Here is a 16,525-nt window from a genome sequence, read left to right as displayed (position 1 = left end):
CAAGGCTCAAGTGAAACAAATCAAGTACCGAATCAACACTCAGCAAGATTGCAATTAAGCAACCTTCTCTCTGTGTTGTTTTAATTTTCAACAACATATTTATATATTACTTACACAGTCAAGGAAATATAGTAAAAATAAAAAGTCTGAGTAGAAGTATAATATCCTAAAATTTGGAAAGACAAAATTGTCTTTGGAGCTGAGCTGTGGCCCACGAACCCTGGTGGTGTCTGGGCATGTCTCTCAAACCCTGGGGGACAGCAATAGGTGCTTTAGGCCCTGCTTCTCTGCCTCTCACTTTCCTCACCTGTAAACAAGGTTATAAGTCTGGTCTTGTTGAAATGCATAAATCCTGAGGGGAGGGGAAACGTTCGTCAGGTAACTCTGGCCAAGCTCAGGACTGTTCCCCTGCTCATTCCGGCCATAGATAGTTGACACTGGGTTGGTAAATCATTCTAGAACCAACTTGCAGGTCTGTTGTCTTAATTCATCTTGGTAAGGAAAGCTTATGCCTAGTTTGAGGTTATGATCAAGCCAAATATACAAATTTCAGAACTTATCTCACTAGGGGAAATTTCATGGGAGGGAAGCTCCTGAAAAACAAGTGACAGGGAACTCTCCTCTAGTTGCAAAGTTTGGTTCTCAATTGTGATGAATAAGAATGATTTGAAAATACAATTTTGTCTGATGTGTTGTTAGGGAGCTAAACGTATCTAGAATTTCTCTCTGAAGAGCAAAATCCTCTCACGTTTTATAATGACAAATTATGATTTTCCTCGTCTGAAGATACCCGAGGATCTGGCCAGCTGGCTCCTTCTCTAAGTTCTGCCCATTCCATCAACCCTTCCTCAAGCATCATCCTCTGTAAAGTTTTAATACTTCTTGGACTCTCCTGCATACAACCAGTCAGGTTTGAGGGGATGATTAATTGACCAGAGGAAGGAATGGGCTTGGTGAGCCGTCCCACCCACTTTCACTTGCATTCTTTGAGGTGATCTGAACACAGAAGGGCCCTTTAATCAGTTTTGGTTGGGCCCTGAGTGGGTCTAGGTATGAACCACCATGGGAAATCTGCTCTGGCCTCAGTGATTCTCTGCTTCTGATGGATGGAATCCAAACTCTTCAACCTAGCATTCACCAACTAGCTGTGTGTCTGCAACCAGTGACTTAACACATTTCTGTGCCTCAGCATCCTCTCTGCAGAATGAAAGCATTGGTCTTGCTTGAACTTTGAGGGCACTAACGGCTCTGGGATTCTATATCCAAGACGCTTAAACAACACACAACCCTTCCCTCAAAGGTATCTCCTAGGCTCCCCTCAGTTTGGGTCAGGCCTGGAACAAAAAGGCATAACACAAATGGTAGAAAAACCTTAAATGGCCACTTCTTATTTAATGAGACCAATGAAAATGGTTATAGCTGTCTCCACCTCAAAGAAAATGCCAGGAAATTTCCTTTAAGTAAAACCTTTTAGGATAGAACTTTAAGAGACCAGAATAGATAACAGGAGTTATTGCGAGGGTCCCTCTTTGCCAGCACTTTGGTTTTGGGGTGTGTGTGTCAATGTCTCATTCTGAAAGTTCCAGAAAAACCATCAGTTCAAGGGGGAAGAAGAGATTGGCAGCCATGTTTGTTGTGTGGGCACATTTAAGGGAGTGATAAACACAGGTCAACATAACATCCTAATGAACACACTTGTTCCATTCAGACTCTCACTTCCCCCCTCCTTTCTTTTACTGAGAAAAATTAGGTTTTAAATGGCTTTGAAGATAGTAATCTCAGTTTCTCCTTGAACTATAAAGAGACCTAAGTTGTTTTGTTTTGTTTTTTTTGCGGTACGCGGGCCTCTCACTGTTGCGGCCTCTCCCGTTGCGGAGCACAGGCTCCGGACGCGCAGGCTCAGCGGCCATGGCTCACGGGCCCAGCCGCTCCGCGGCATGTGGGATCTTCCTGAACCGGGTCACGAACCCATATTCCCTGCATCGGCAGGCAGACTCTCAACCACTGCACCACCAGGGAAGCCCCGAGAGACTTAAGTATTTTCACATAATTAAACACCTCAGAGATGAGAAGCCAGAAACAGAGGTCTTTTCACCCCACCCCAAAGCAAAGCTCTTTGCTCCTCTGGCAACCTGTCTCAAGCCTTCATGCATCAGAATTACCTGAGTGCTTTGAAAAATACAGATTCCTAGGACTCACCATAAATCAACTCAGAATGCCTGAGGTGGGGCCCAGGGATATGCATTTTATTATTATTTTTTTTTTTATTTTTACTTACTAATTAACTTTATTTTTTTCCAGAAATTTTAAATTTCCTTTTTTTTTTTCCCCACAACTCACACACACACCCTGTATTTTATTTTTATAAGAGATAAACAAACTGACACCAAGCATTGTAAATGGATGACCGCAACAAAAGCAACAATGATTGCAATTACCAAACATGAAACACACTCATACTATGTCATAATATTGACATTCAGTCCAGGAATCCTCCACTGTAACAGCTCCTTTACTTTGCAGTGAAAATTGATTTCTATATTTTTTGCCTCTGAGTCCTTGTGGGATTTTTTTTTTATTAAAACGGAGAGTCACAAAAATTATAATCATCCTCATCAGTTCACTCAGTCCCATGTAATTAATTTTTTTAATCTTGATCTTTCGTTAGCACTTTTATGAATTCATCAGTTTTCCATTGACCGGCTCCCACAGGTTAGTCTTTTATCCACAGCACCTGAGCACTTTGGCTCTATGACCTAATCAAGGTTATATTGTTACTAATAACTGGTCTCATATAACCTATCTTGGGACATTTTGGAAACTTTTTGAATAAAAACTGCTCCAGTAAGCATGCTGTTTAAGAAGACAGTAAGCATGTCATGTGCTAATTATGGCCTGTGACACCATAAAATAAAGGTGCATTACTGAATGCTTTCAATTTCTTATAATGATGGGAAGGTGGCATGTCATGGGGCCTTTTTAGCCCCAGACATCACTCCAGAGAATTCCAAACAGATATAGACAAGGGCAATTAGGACCCGGATCCTTTCCTCTCAGGCTGTTTACCCATGGGAATAGGCTGTCCTGAAGCAACACTTCCCCCAAGTGACGTGTCGATAAGTCTGGTTATCAGAAAGATATTATTGGTGGTGTGATACGCAGGGCATTTACATTTTCTTGATAGGGTTAGTCATATGAAAGCTGACAAAGAAGGAAAAGGAGCAGTGGTGTGTTGCAATGTCAACAGACAGCTGTCCCCTGGCTTCCTGATAAATAGGATGACTTGCATTGCTGAGCGGTGTGGTCACTGCCAAAGGAATGGCCCTCTCACATTTCTTCCTGATTCACATATTCAGTGGGGTTACTTGTCATCCCCTCCCTCTCCTGCTTCCCAGACACTGAGTCTGGAATGAAACTTCACCTGCCTCTGAGTTGGCCCCGGGTGGGGGCAGGGGTGTTACTTGGGTTCCCAGGTTGGAAGATTAGCTCACCCGGCCCTAGCTATATAAGCTGATCAGAGCAAGGGCCGACTCAACGTTTCAACCCCCAGGAGGAAAACAGACAGAGGAACTTTAGGTCAACATGATGGTTCTGAAAGTAGAAGAGCTGGTATGTAAAGCACATTATTTCTACGCAGTGAAAAATGGGGCAGCCTTGATTTTTATTTGAAAATTGAAATGCCCTTTTCTTTCTTGCATAATGTGCTGGTACTCTGAAAATGTCATATATGGAAAACGATTGGTTTATGTGATGAAATAAGTGAAACTGGAAAAAGGGAGCTGGCAGTAATGAATTCTCTACATATTTCCTATCAACTTCTCCTTTGCTTTTATTACTAAAGTGTGTAATCATGTATAGTTATCAAAATGTCTTAGGGGAGAAGTTCTATTGCAAGAATATATGTCTGGAAACTATAACCCAAGGCAAGGGATCATCAACCTAAAATGAAAGCATTTTAAATAATCGGTGGGGATGGGGCGGACAGATTGTGATTTTCCTAGGAGAAATGTGATTAAGTAGATTAAAAGTAGATTTAAACATTTCAACCTAACCTAAACCTTGATTTAACCAAGAGAGGGGGACAAGCATCTGAAGGTTATCCTGGAACACTGGAGCAACTCATTGCTGCCTGAGATAGGAGAATGTGCTGCACTGGAGGCCACCGTCAGCATGGTGGGAGGGCCGGGGGCTGCCTGCAGCATCTTCTGTGGAGAACGACCCCAGGACAGGCCTGCTACTTCTGACCCTGCCATCTTCCCTTGTAGGTTACAGGGAAGAAGAATGGCAGTGGGGACGCTGGGGAGTTCCTTCCTGAGGATTTCAGAGATGGAGAGTATGAAGCTGCTGTCACTTTAGAGAAGCAAGAGGACCTGAAAACACTTCCAGCCCACTTTGTGAGCCTGCGGGAGCAACAGTGGAAAACTGAGAAACAGCGAGAGGCAGAGGTAAGACCCTTCCATGAAATTCATGAGTGGGAGGTTGGGGACGGGGCAGAGGATGGAGGTGCCAGACAGGAAGGAGAAGAGAGAGAAACCAAACAAATGCAACCATTCCAAAGATGTTTCTTTACCAGATTCTAACCTATAAAGAGGCAACTTCTATGGGACAGGTTGCAGAAAATAATTCTTTGGCAAGACTGTGACCTCTGGATTCCAAATCAATCACTGTATGTTCTGTGACTGGGTTTTGATTGAAAGATTTGGAAAGAGAAATGTGTCCAGTGAATTTCTGATGTCTTACACTGTCTGGTTAATCCCAAACAAGGGAGCCTTCATTTTCTTAGTAATGTGGTTTGTGGTCCATGGATCATTGTTTGACTGTGGCCGCTTTCTGTGTTGACAAAATGTGTTGCTGGGTGAATTTTCATTACTTACTAACCACAGATAAAACATGCATTTGTTAGCTGTAGTCTAGGATAGTCTATTTCATGAGCCCTGCTTAATGGGCCACCTGAAAGACACTGGCATTGAAATTTTAGAGCTTAAAACTTATTAGTGGAGTCTTTTGGGTAAAAAAAAAAAAAAAAAATTCATGAGCATGATACAAAATTCTACAGAAATCTGGGGTTTGTTTATGGAAATAATTACAAAATCATCACTTAGAGACTAGATCCTATCTCCAGTGAAAAGCTGATGCTATGAGAAAGGAAAGTGAAAATGAAGGCAATTAGCTGAAAAATTTGACCCCTAAGTACTTGAATAAGAAATCACTAAATCCAAGTCAAAGACTTATTATGAATTTTTTATCTTTTTGTGCAAACTGTTCACGTACTTAGCTCAGACCTTGCAGATTCTGTTTTGACACAACCAGAATGCTTGTCAGTGGAACTCACTGTATTTTGAAACATGGATTTCTTTTTTAGCTGAAGAAGAAAAAACTAGAACAAAGATCAAAGCTTGAAAATTTAGAAGACCTTGAAATAATCATTCAACTGAAGAAAAGGAAAAAATACAGGAAAACTAAAGTTCCAGTTGTGAAGGAACCTGAACCCGAAATCATCGTAAGGGCTGCTTGGTTTTGTAGTATTACACCTCGGCATTAGGCTACAGCGGAATAAATATCTGTGGAGGGTTTGATTGAATGTTGGAAAAGCCATGGTAACTCTCACACTGTTTTTTCGGCTTTAGACAGAACCTGTGGATGTGCCTAGTTTTCTGAAGGCTGCCCTGGAGAATAAACTGCCAGTAGTAGAAAAATTCTTGTCAGACAAGAACAATCCAGATGTCTGTGATGAGGTAAAGCTTATACAAAGCACTGCAAAATTCAGCTCATTAATTTTGTGTTTCTTATGCTTTGCTGCAGCCTTGCTAATCTGGTGCCAAAAATCAATCCACCTGAAACAGTCTCCCCAGCTGTTGCCACATATGCCAATAGCATAACAGAGGAGTGCAGTGGTCCAAAAAAAGAAAATGCTGGATTAGTGCTATGGATTGCATTATTTTTTGCACTCTAATATACTTCTAACTGCTTTTTCAGCTTGTCTTTAATTTTTAGATCTTTGGGATAGACTCTTAATATGGCAGGACCAACGAGTCACCAATGGAGAAATATATTATTAGCATTATCTTTGATTGGACTCAAATACATCAGCTCTACACAGGGAATCTGTAGACTGGAGTTCAAGTGCTAGCTCTATCACTACTGGCCTATTTGATTTTTAGCAGCCAATCTGCATTTTCTGGACCTCAGTTTCCTTATCTGAAAATAGAGGGCATTGGAGTGAAATAATGCCTAAAAGGTGTTCCAGCACAGTCTATTAATCCATTTATATGAAGCCATTTACCAGAAATCACTAATCCTTTTTGTATCCTTTCCCCCATGAATTGAAATGGGGAATCATTTCTGAAGTTGAATGAAAAATGTCTCCCATTTTCTTAAAAATGAATTGAATGCTTTTTGATATTCAACCTATCAACCATCCCAGATGGAAGAAAACAGCCTGAACTGCATGGCAAATACTACAGACACCATGAAGGCACAAAATACAAGAAAGGGAAATATCAGCATTTAGGTAGTTTTGAATCTTTAAGCCCAGGTGCCTCGATGTAGACCTCGAAGCACTTAGAAATGTACGTTGCAGGAGGCGCAAATCTCAGTTGCAGAATAATTGTTCTAGACAACAATTTTAGTAAATTTGACATTTCTAATTCCTAAAGAAGCACTCAAGTTTCTATCAGCTAGGTCATCAGAGTCCCCAGCTTCATACTTCTTAGAAAGGATTTATGCTCATTTTTATATGCATTGCTCCCTCTCTCTTTCTTAAATCTCTATTTTGACAGTATAAACGGACAGCTCTTCATAGAGCATGCTTAGAAGGACATTTGGCAATTGTGGAGAAGTTAATAGAAGCTGGAGCCCAGATTGAATTCCGTGATATGGTAAATATATTTCTTTGTTTGGAAGTGAGCCAAAGTAAGTAGACTATATGAAACTTGAGAAAACCTACAATGGAAAAGGGGGCTGACTGTATTGAAAATTGATCTGCAAGAACTAGGCAGAAGCTCGTTTCTCCATACAAAGGGAAGTTGGGAGATGGGACCAGGTCATGTGGGAAGTATTTTCTACACATACTGAAAGGGGAGGAGTGTTCCAGGGAAACGAAGGAAGTGAGAGCTGCTGGACAGAATTCAATATCCTCATCGAAGACTTGGGTCATTATCAAGTCAGTAGCCTTACTGAGAAGTAATGCAGTCAACACTTGCCTTTCAGCCTCCATGTCCTTCCACCATATGTGGCTGCCTGCTCCTGGCCCCTTGGCTGCCAACAACATCTCAGAATTCTCTAGCTGCACACCTTATATGATAGACGCTGATTGCCATTTGTGAGATTTGGGGCTAGACTGCATACAAAATGAATTGCATCTACGGAAAGTAGCTGCTATTCAGACCTCAGTAATTCAACCACTGTGATTTCTACACAGACCGGTACACAGCATATTTTACGACCTGAAGATTGAGCTGGGAAAATGCTTTATTTAAATACAGCTCAATTTGACTTTTCAGCAAAGTGGAAAAGGGACTGGAAAAGTCCAAAGGAACTGGCCAAAATTGAACCCAAAAGACGTACACACAGAAAAACAAGAAAAGAAACAAAATATAAAGTTTGTATAGAAAGACACAAAAATTCACAAGCATGGGATTTGGAGGGCCAGGGATGTACCAAACTTACTCCTATGAGTAAGTGCAGTGACCACGAGTGATGATGGTCAAGGTACAGAGGGTGTGCTGGCACAAATGGCAGGAGAGAACCAGCAAGGGATGAGGAAAAAACAACAGGGACAAGGGAGAGGTGTCAGATCCAGATGAACATCTTTTGGAAGGGACTACTTTTATTCTGCCAGAATTTTAAAATACATTTGTCTAGAACTTTTGAGTCTATCTGGCAAAAGCGGTTAAAAGTTCCAGGCAGACTGTGGGTTGGAATATCTCTTCTGCCACTTACTAGCTGTGTTTCCTTGGGCAAGAAACTTGAATATTTTGGAGCCTTGTTTTTCTCATCTGCAAATCGAGCACAGAATACCCACTTCATAATGTTGCGGGGAGCATCATTGCATCTGAAGTATGTGGCAATATGTTGGCACGAGGAAACACCCAATAAGTTGTAGTTCTTATCCCCTTTTAAAAAGATTTATTAGGTTTATTAAGAACCTCCTAATGATGCAAACACACACGTAGATACATACATAGGAGCGCATACACTCACATTCACACACTTAAGAGTTTAGCCAAAACATTTGGCAAGAGCCTTCGACTACAATATTTACAACTGGCAACCTAGACGAGGACAGCCCAGTGTCACCCACGGATGCCCTAGCAAACCTGGCGTTCCTGGGCTTTAGAAACGAAGTACTAATTCCTCTGTCTAGGTTCTTCTTTCACTAACTCCTGTCCTTTTACCTTCCCGATATAGCTTGAATCCACAGCCATCCACTGGGCAAGCCGCGGAGGAAACCTGGATGTCTTAAAACTGTTGCTGAACAAAGGAGCAAAAATCAGTGCGCGGGATAAGGTATTTCTCCTCCTCCTGTCCCCCTCCTTCTTCCCTTCCTCCACCCTGTCCCTCCTCCACTTCTCCCCTTCACACATGCCTTGGGGTCTGGGCAGCCTTTGTCCTCAAGCCCAGGGACACAGCAGGCTCTTGCATTTTGCAGTTGCTCAGCACGGCGCTGCACGTGGCGGTGAGGACCGGCCACTACGAGTGCGCAGAGCATATCATCGCCTGCGAGGCGGAACTCAACGCCAAGGACCGAGTGAGTAGCCCGGCAGAGTTTGGCCTCCTAAAGCTTCACTCATTTACATATTTGGAATAACTGCCCCAGCCGGGCACCCTTGCGGGACCCACTTCCTGGCCTCAGGCTCACCCTGTCTGTTCACTCTGCTTCTCTAGGAAGGAGATACCCCCCTGCATGACGCCGTGAGGCTGAACCGGTACAAGATGATCAGACTCCTGATCATGTATGGCGCCGACCTCAACATCAAGAACTGTGTAAGTGGTCAAGCAAGGGGCCCTGCTTGCCAGCTTTCTAATGAACAAAAATATGGCTCACATACTTGAAAATGTTCTTACAACGGTAGTGTTGATATTTCAGGGGTCTCTTGATGGTTTAAATGCCCCTGGTCATTCCCATAAGGACATTGCTGAGTTTGGCAAGGACTCACATTACCTGGTCAGAGATGGGGAAGCCATCGTGACTGCTATGACCTCGGTGCCTAATATAGCCTGTAGTAATTCTTTAAAAGTTTGGCCTTGAAGATAAAAGATGGCCAAACCGCCCACGCTTACAGACATAAGCAGTCTGCCTTGGCCATCCCTGGCTGAGCAAGGTCTGGGGTATTCAGGAATAAAGACACCCACCATTGCTGAAGTTGTCAAAAATTCCACAGTGGTCAATGCAACCAAGGGCCAAGGAACTCAAATTAATCAACATCTAATCCAAGTAATTCTGAATAGTCCTCCCCTCCTTACAGCAGCATGACAGGCTACCACTTTTTCCAGGGGGAGCCATGCTTTTGCCTATTTTTTTTTTTCCTTTTTTTGCGGTATGTGGGCCTCTCACTGCTGTGGCCTCTCACGCTGCGGAGCACAGGCTCTGGACGCACAGGCTCAGTGGCCATGGCTCACAGGCCCAGCTGCTCCGCGGCACGTGGGATCCTCCCAGACCAGGGCACGAACCCGTGTCCCCTGCATTGGCAGGCGGACTCTCAACCACTGCGCCACCAGGGAATCTCCATTGCCTATATTTTTGAGATATTTTCTGTTCATTCTCCTCTTTGCTTTATCTGCACATCCCTCAAAATACTTTCCTGTATTTAGGCCCTGAAAATGCTTGTATAAGTCCCCTTTATAAGTACATATTAATTAATTAAGCTTCATCTGTAAGCCAGGGAATGTAACCAAATTTTCCTCATGGTCCCAATTCCCACTCAAGCATCATCTAAGCTTTAAAAATATCACTGGGAGGGGGCTTCCCTGGTGGCGCAGTGGTTGAGAGTCCACCTGCCGATGCAGGGGACACGGGTTCGTGCCCCGGTCCAGGAAGATCCCACATGCCGCGGAGCGACTGGGCCCATGAGCCATGGCCACTGAGCCTGCGCGTCCAGAGCCTGCGCGTCCGGAGCCTGTGCTCTGCAACGGGAGAGGCCACAACAGTGAGAGGCCCGGGGACTGCAAAAAAAAAAAAAAAAAAAAAAATTGAAGGAAAGAAAACCCCAGTCAACTTATACTGTGAATAATTTCTTCCTCTTACTGTGTTACTGTGTTACTATAGCACTGAGAGGAATACTTCATCATTCAAAAAAAAAAGTCTTGGTGACAGGAACAAAAAATAAATGTAATAGAGACTACGTTAACAGTCGGGTCCCCTCATTCTTGATGTTGGGATTGGTCTTATCAAATAATTTAAACAGGGGCTTCCCTGGTGGCGCAGTGGTTGAGAGTCCACCTGCCAATGCAGGGGACACGGGTTCGTGCCCCGGTCCGGGAAGATCCCACATGCCGTGGAGTGGCTGGATCCGTGAGCCATGGCCGCTGAGCCTGCGCGTCCGGAGCCTGTGCTGCACAATGGGAGAGGCCACAACAGTGAGAGACCCGCATACCGCAAAAAATAAATAAATAAATAAATAAATAAATAAATAATTTAAACAAACTATCAGAAAGAGTAGATTCAATGAAATCCCCAAGCCTGCAGAAAATATGATTTTTTTTCAGGCAGTGAGAGACACTACCTGCAGAGATAAATAGTGTACAGATTTGGGGAGACTGTGTAAGTAGCCAGGGAATCACGAGATAAATTTCAATACAGAGAAGTTCGAGGAATTCATGAAAGAATAGCTCCAAATATACAAATAGGGCTCAGGGCTTATCAGTAAGACCCCAGCATAAAGGTTCTGGAACTGTTAATGTCACTGACCCAATGGATGGATTTTCCCAAAAAAGACCGCTAAGCTATTGAACACCATATTGAAGGGAACTGGAAACAATACCTTACTGTATTGTTGTCCAAAACTCTGTCTTCATGTTTGCTGATGAGTGTCCCTCAAGGTGCGATGCTACAAGGTGAGAAGGTCCAGAATGAAGGTTGCAGGGCCACTAACTCAAATCCACACAGGGTCCAGGCAGATGGCATAGATGACTTACATGGTGGCTGCTGGTGCCATGCACACAGCTTACTTAAAGGTAGCAGCCCTTCCCCAACTCAGCCCATTGCTGCTCCGTGAAACCACGGGAATTGTGCTGCCAGGTCTCCCAGTTTTTTCACAGAGATCACAAATTCAGCTGGGAAATCTCTTAATTTCCAACTATTGCCAATTAATTCCAGCTTTAAAAAAAAATCTAAGCTCTGTTTGGGCCAAAACAGGTCTCTAGCTTTATTTGCATCTCAAAGCTGCCAGTCTGCAATCTCTGGGATAAAGAGAGACTTCTGAATGAATAGAGATGGAAAATTTTAGGACTTCTCAAATTTAAAGACAAGAGTTGAGAGGTGACACAGTTTTAATTGTTGTAAATATCTTGAGATGTATGCTTAAGGTAAAAATCTTTTGGTCTCAAAAGTTATTTATTCATACATCATTGATATCATCTCCAAGAAAAATAAATTTCCTGGGAGAGACCAATGTAAGTTCTGAGCAGCTGTGAAAAATCTACCCCTTGGAGTGGTACTTGTGTACTTAAGCCAAGGTCTTGAAGCAGCTCATTCCCCACCAGTTTTTATCAATCAGGAATCATTTTCCAAATTGATAGGAAGTGGTTCTTGACCAAGAGGGATACTAGTACCTCCCCACACCCATTCTGCAGGGTACTGGGTAAGTATGGAGGCATTTTTTGAGTTTGAAAATGACTTGGCTTACTCTTGCTGTTTAGTGTCTAGGGACTGGGGATTTTTACCACCACCTGGGATATCCCACAGGAAGGAAAACCATTGCTAATCTGAAATGCCAAAAGCATTCCCGTGAGAAACAGTGAAGGGCTGGTTTGAATATAAACTGCAAATCACTCATAATGGAAAACATAAAACAGTTCAATAACATATTGTTCAATAACAATATCCATTACCTCATTAAATACACACACACACACACACACACACACACACACACACACACACACATACAGGAGATGAATTTATAGACGCCTCCCCCCTGGAAGTCAAATTCCCTCCTCCATTTTGATTAGGCTGGGAAGACCCCGATAGATCTGGTGCTACAGTGGCAGAATGGAACCAAAGCAATATTTGACAGCCTCAAAGAGAACTCCTACAAAGCCTCTCGCATAGAGACATTCTGAGGAAAACGACGATAGAAGCTTCCATTGGCTGCTCTTCACCGCCCCAAAGAGCAACTCATCATGAAAACCAGCTTCTCTTTATCAACCTGTTGTAAAGCGGCACCTAATTATGTTTTGAGAAAGCACAGGGACATAGGTATTGACATTTCCCTTAGTGAAACCCACTCTATTTATTTGTATTTATTACTGTTTATTTATTTATTTACTGCGATACCACCGACATTCAGATCCTTCGTGGTCACCCATTTGGAGAACAAGCTTAGTTTGTATGGGATGCATCAGAGCCTCTTCCCATAGGTAGCCCTTAAACCGTGTTAAGCAGAAGTGCTGTCAGTGCCGACTTACGTGTCACCTCGCTCATGGAAGATGTTTCAGGGTGTTTTTCAAAGACAAAGGGGATTATTGCAGCCCTCTTTTCTCCTGAATTTTTCATGCTGAAGTGTGAGGCCGTGGAAAGCCTGTAGCGACAGGAAAGGAAACAGAATGAAAGTGATTCTGTGAGGACTGTAAAGCCGGCCATTCGATGCCTGGGCCTGGTAATTCTTACTAGGTCACACGCTGTATGTACCAAGGTAAAGAGAATGTCTTGAGTGGAAGTGGAAGGAGCGGGCCGCTGGGCCGTGCAGAACTGAATGAGTTCAAAAGAGATGAAAGTAACTGCGAATTGTAAATGTGTAAATGTATATTATGCTGTATGTATATTTTATGTTCATAATAAAAGCAAATCCTAACCCTCTTTCCTCCTTTTAGTGGGAATCATGCAAAAAGGCCATTTAGATGGGGTTTTCTTTGTCTTCCAAGCTTTTCATATTAGGAGTGTCCTGTAGAACCACACCTCTCAGTATTTAACGTGTACACACATCACCTGAGGATCTTGTTAAAATGCAGATTCCGATTCCTCCAGTGTGGGTGGGGCCTGAGATTCTGCATTTCCGACAAGCCCCCAGGCGATGCAGAAGTGGTGGTATAGCACAGCCACATTGAGCAGCATAGCTGTGAAAACCATAAAGATACCCAGGAGTTCAAGCTTTTTTTGGCCCCAGTGATGGGGAGAAAGAGACCTCTGGTGGGAAAAGTGATTACTGCAAGTTAAGGTGTTCCCTTAAAATGTTCCCCTGGGGCTTAACTAATCTGAGGTTTAACAATTATTGTGCACACCCGCGGTAATGTCAAAGACTGCCCACGAGAAAACACACCTGGCCAATGATTGTTGACCTCCAAGGGGAGCTACTTTGCCGCCACGTGCTGGGCCAGGTGCTATGACCTGTGATGAGAAAACCAAATTGTCCCCATCCTGCCTTCCTGGAATAGATGAATATTAAAGAAATAATCACAGAAATAAATATACGGTAACAATCTGCAGTAAGTATATAAAGAAGTAAAAAGTACAGAGTGCTGAGAGTCTAAGCTGTGGAGGCCCGTCATTCGATGGGGAGGCAGCGGAGAAGGTTTCTACAAAGACTTCTTTGAGGTGGGAACCTTTCAGGGGAGTCTGAAGGATAAACTGGAGTTATTCAAGCACAGTGTTCCAGGCAGCAGAGAGAACACAGAAAAGGGCAAGTTTATGGCAAAAGTATGAAGGCCAACGTGAAACACTCGCACTAGTACCCCTCCCATAAAAAACCCCAGATAGGACAAAACTCATAACCTCTTTGCTATGCCTCTAACACTTTGAGAGGGCATGTAGGCACAGTCCATAACCAGAAGATCCTCCAGTTAGCTGATCATGGAGTTGTGAGGATGGTTTGAAATATTTTTGTACCTTTTCTATCTAGTCTCTGAACAATCTGTAGACTCCACCTCCTGGGGGTGTCGGGAGCTTCATTCTCTCTTATCTCCCTCTCAATCCCCTTCTGCCACCCCCTGCTCTCCCTTGAGGGTCCTGGCTCTAACCCATCAGATCCTTAAGGCTTGGGGTCCTTCCATTTCTTCCAAGTAAAGCACCTACAACATAGGCAGCATCTCCACTGCTGCAATGATGTCTCCCACAGCATAGCTTGGGTGTGTTATTTACGTGGCTAAGTTTTCTCTTGATGTCTTCCTCAAGTTCCCCTCCCCACAAGAGCTGGGAGGTAAAGAAGAGAAGGAAGTAAGGGGTCAAAACACTTTTGTGTTGCTGTATATAAAGATTTGCACTAGTACAGAGGTAGGGGGCATGAAAATTAACATGGAATAAGTCCCATTATAACAAGGCCAACTCAGTGACCTTTGCTAACGGAAAAGATAAAACACTTCAGGCAAAACCTTCAAGTTTCTGTCACACTGGCAGTCAACATATATATATATATATATTTTTGCGGTATGGGGGCCTCTCACCGCTGTGGCCTCTCCCGCCATGGAGCACAGGCTCCGGACGCACAGGCTCAGCGGCCATGGCTCACGGGGCCAGCCGCTCCGCGGCATGTGGGATCTTCCCGGACCGGGGCACGAACCCGGCGTCCTCTGCATCGGCAGGCGGACTCTCAACCACTGCGCCACCAGGGAAGCCCCTGGCGGTCAACTTTTATAAGCTCCCTGTCTTACCACCTAAGCCAGCTCCCACCTAAGCTAGACCCACAGTCTGCGTCTTGTGTTCTTCTACCAGTAAAGGGAATGTCCCACTGGCCGATGGAGATTCTTGGAAGTTGTTCTAGACTTTCCCTTTGCCTCATCCCTCTTTCAACCAACCACCAAGACTTCTTACCAAGCATACTACCTAAGGGGTGCTGTAATCTGTCCACTTCCTCTCATCCTAGGGGCCACTCCCCTAGTTCATATCACCACAGCAGCTCCCGGATTACTCAAATGCCCTCAGCTTACTTCCCTCCAGTCTGTTCTTCAAGTTGCAGCCAGGGTGATTTTTCTAAAATGCAAATACGATCAAGTCATTCTCCACTTCAAAATTTTTCACTGGCTGCCCACTTCCCTCAGGATGAAATAAAAGTGCCTTAACGTTTTCTAAAACTCTTGAAATCTGGCTGCCGCTAACTCTTTATTCTCATCTATTTCTCATTACTTTCCTAGCTAAACAACAAATTTCAACTCTACTGAATTTTCAGTTTCTTAAAAAATCCAGGCACTAGCTTTTGTTCTCATATACTCTGTGCCAACTCCCTGGAAGGCTCTTCTTCCCACCCCACTGCATGATTTCTCCTCATTCCTCCCCTTCAGGGTAGCTGTATGTCCTCCAGGAAGCCATCCTTAACTCTTACTTAGACTTTGTTAGTCTCAAGTGTGTTCCTGCTGTACTTTTTTTCTCCATGTCATAACATCTGTCATACTTCCTTTACCCCCCAAATGAAAAAATTTCCTCTCCCCTTGAACAAGCAATACATGCTCATTAAGTATTAAGCCAATTATAGAAATGAATGAAGAAAGCAAACATCACCAATAATCCTAATTTAATGACACTGATTATTTCTGTGCACATTACATACAGGCACTGTACATTTAGATTTATAACTCTGTTTTCAATTGAATAACTTATTCTAGACATCTTTATAAATGGTAGTCTTATGTTTCAATGTACAGTGGATCATTTAACCAATCCTATCATTATTGGGCATTCAGGTCGTTTCCATTTTCCCATTTTCGACATTGTTGCAATGAATATTCTTATCCATGCATCCTTTACACCTAACCAGTTATTTCTGAAGAAATACATTTATAGAAATACCTATAAGGTTGGTATCAAATTATCCCTTCCACAATGTTATTGCCTTTCCCCACAATCATGAAAATACTCATTTTATAAATGTTTTATTTTTTCAACCCAATTAGCAAAAGAAAGATATATTTTTGATGATCTTCCCTTGATTACTAAAAAAGTTCAGCATCTTCAGGTTTATTTAGAATTTTCCTGGGCCAATCTTCCTTGCTCAATTTTCTATTAAGTCAGGTTCCCTGGAAGTGGTGCTTGAAATAAGGATTCTTGTGGAAGTGATTTCTTGACAGTGGTCTATAAGGGACTGAGGAAAACAGGACAGGGCAGGAGAAGAAAAGAAAAGAGGCAAAGACATGGTTTCAGAAGCCTCTCCTAAACCTAATCCCATGGGGAGCTCAGGAGCGTAAACTGCACCACAGAGGCCAGAAGGCCAGGCTGTAAGGCCCTACATCAGGCATTCGCCATGGGCCAACCTCCAGGGGAGGGTGAGGATAAACCATTAATATCCAACATCTGCAGCAGCTGGAGAAGGGGTACACCAGCCTGGTAAAAAGGATCTGGGGCTTCCCTGGTGGCGCAGTGGTTGGGAGTCCACCTGCC

At 43.3% G+C, this 16,525-nt stretch overlaps 1 protein-coding gene across 1 annotated transcript; it reads left to right on the top strand.

The window, feature by feature from the left end:
• The first annotated feature begins 3,347 nt into the window (after positions 1-3,347).
• Positions 3,348-13,018, top strand: ANKRD1 (ankyrin repeat domain 1). Its single transcript, XM_007465469.1, has 9 exons — positions 3,348-3,609; positions 4,266-4,445; positions 5,363-5,500; positions 5,628-5,735; positions 6,780-6,878; positions 8,410-8,508; positions 8,651-8,749; positions 8,887-8,985; positions 12,172-13,018. The coding sequence occupies exons 1-9, from the start codon at positions 3,583-3,585 to the stop codon at positions 12,280-12,282; spliced, it is 960 nt and encodes a 319-aa protein (XP_007465531.1). The 5' UTR covers positions 3,348-3,582; the 3' UTR covers positions 12,283-13,018.
• The last annotated feature ends 3,507 nt before the right edge of the window (positions 13,019-16,525 follow it).

The sequence above is a fragment of the Lipotes vexillifer genome, unplaced genomic scaffold, assembly GCF_000442215.2.
Source record: "Lipotes vexillifer unplaced genomic scaffold, Lipotes_vexillifer_v1.1 scaffold894, whole genome shotgun sequence".
In the NCBI taxonomy this organism is placed as follows: domain Eukaryota; kingdom Metazoa; phylum Chordata; class Mammalia; order Artiodactyla; family Lipotidae; genus Lipotes; species Lipotes vexillifer.
The sequence above is the reverse complement of the archived record's forward strand: the minus strand, read 5'-3'. Positions and strand labels throughout refer to the sequence as shown.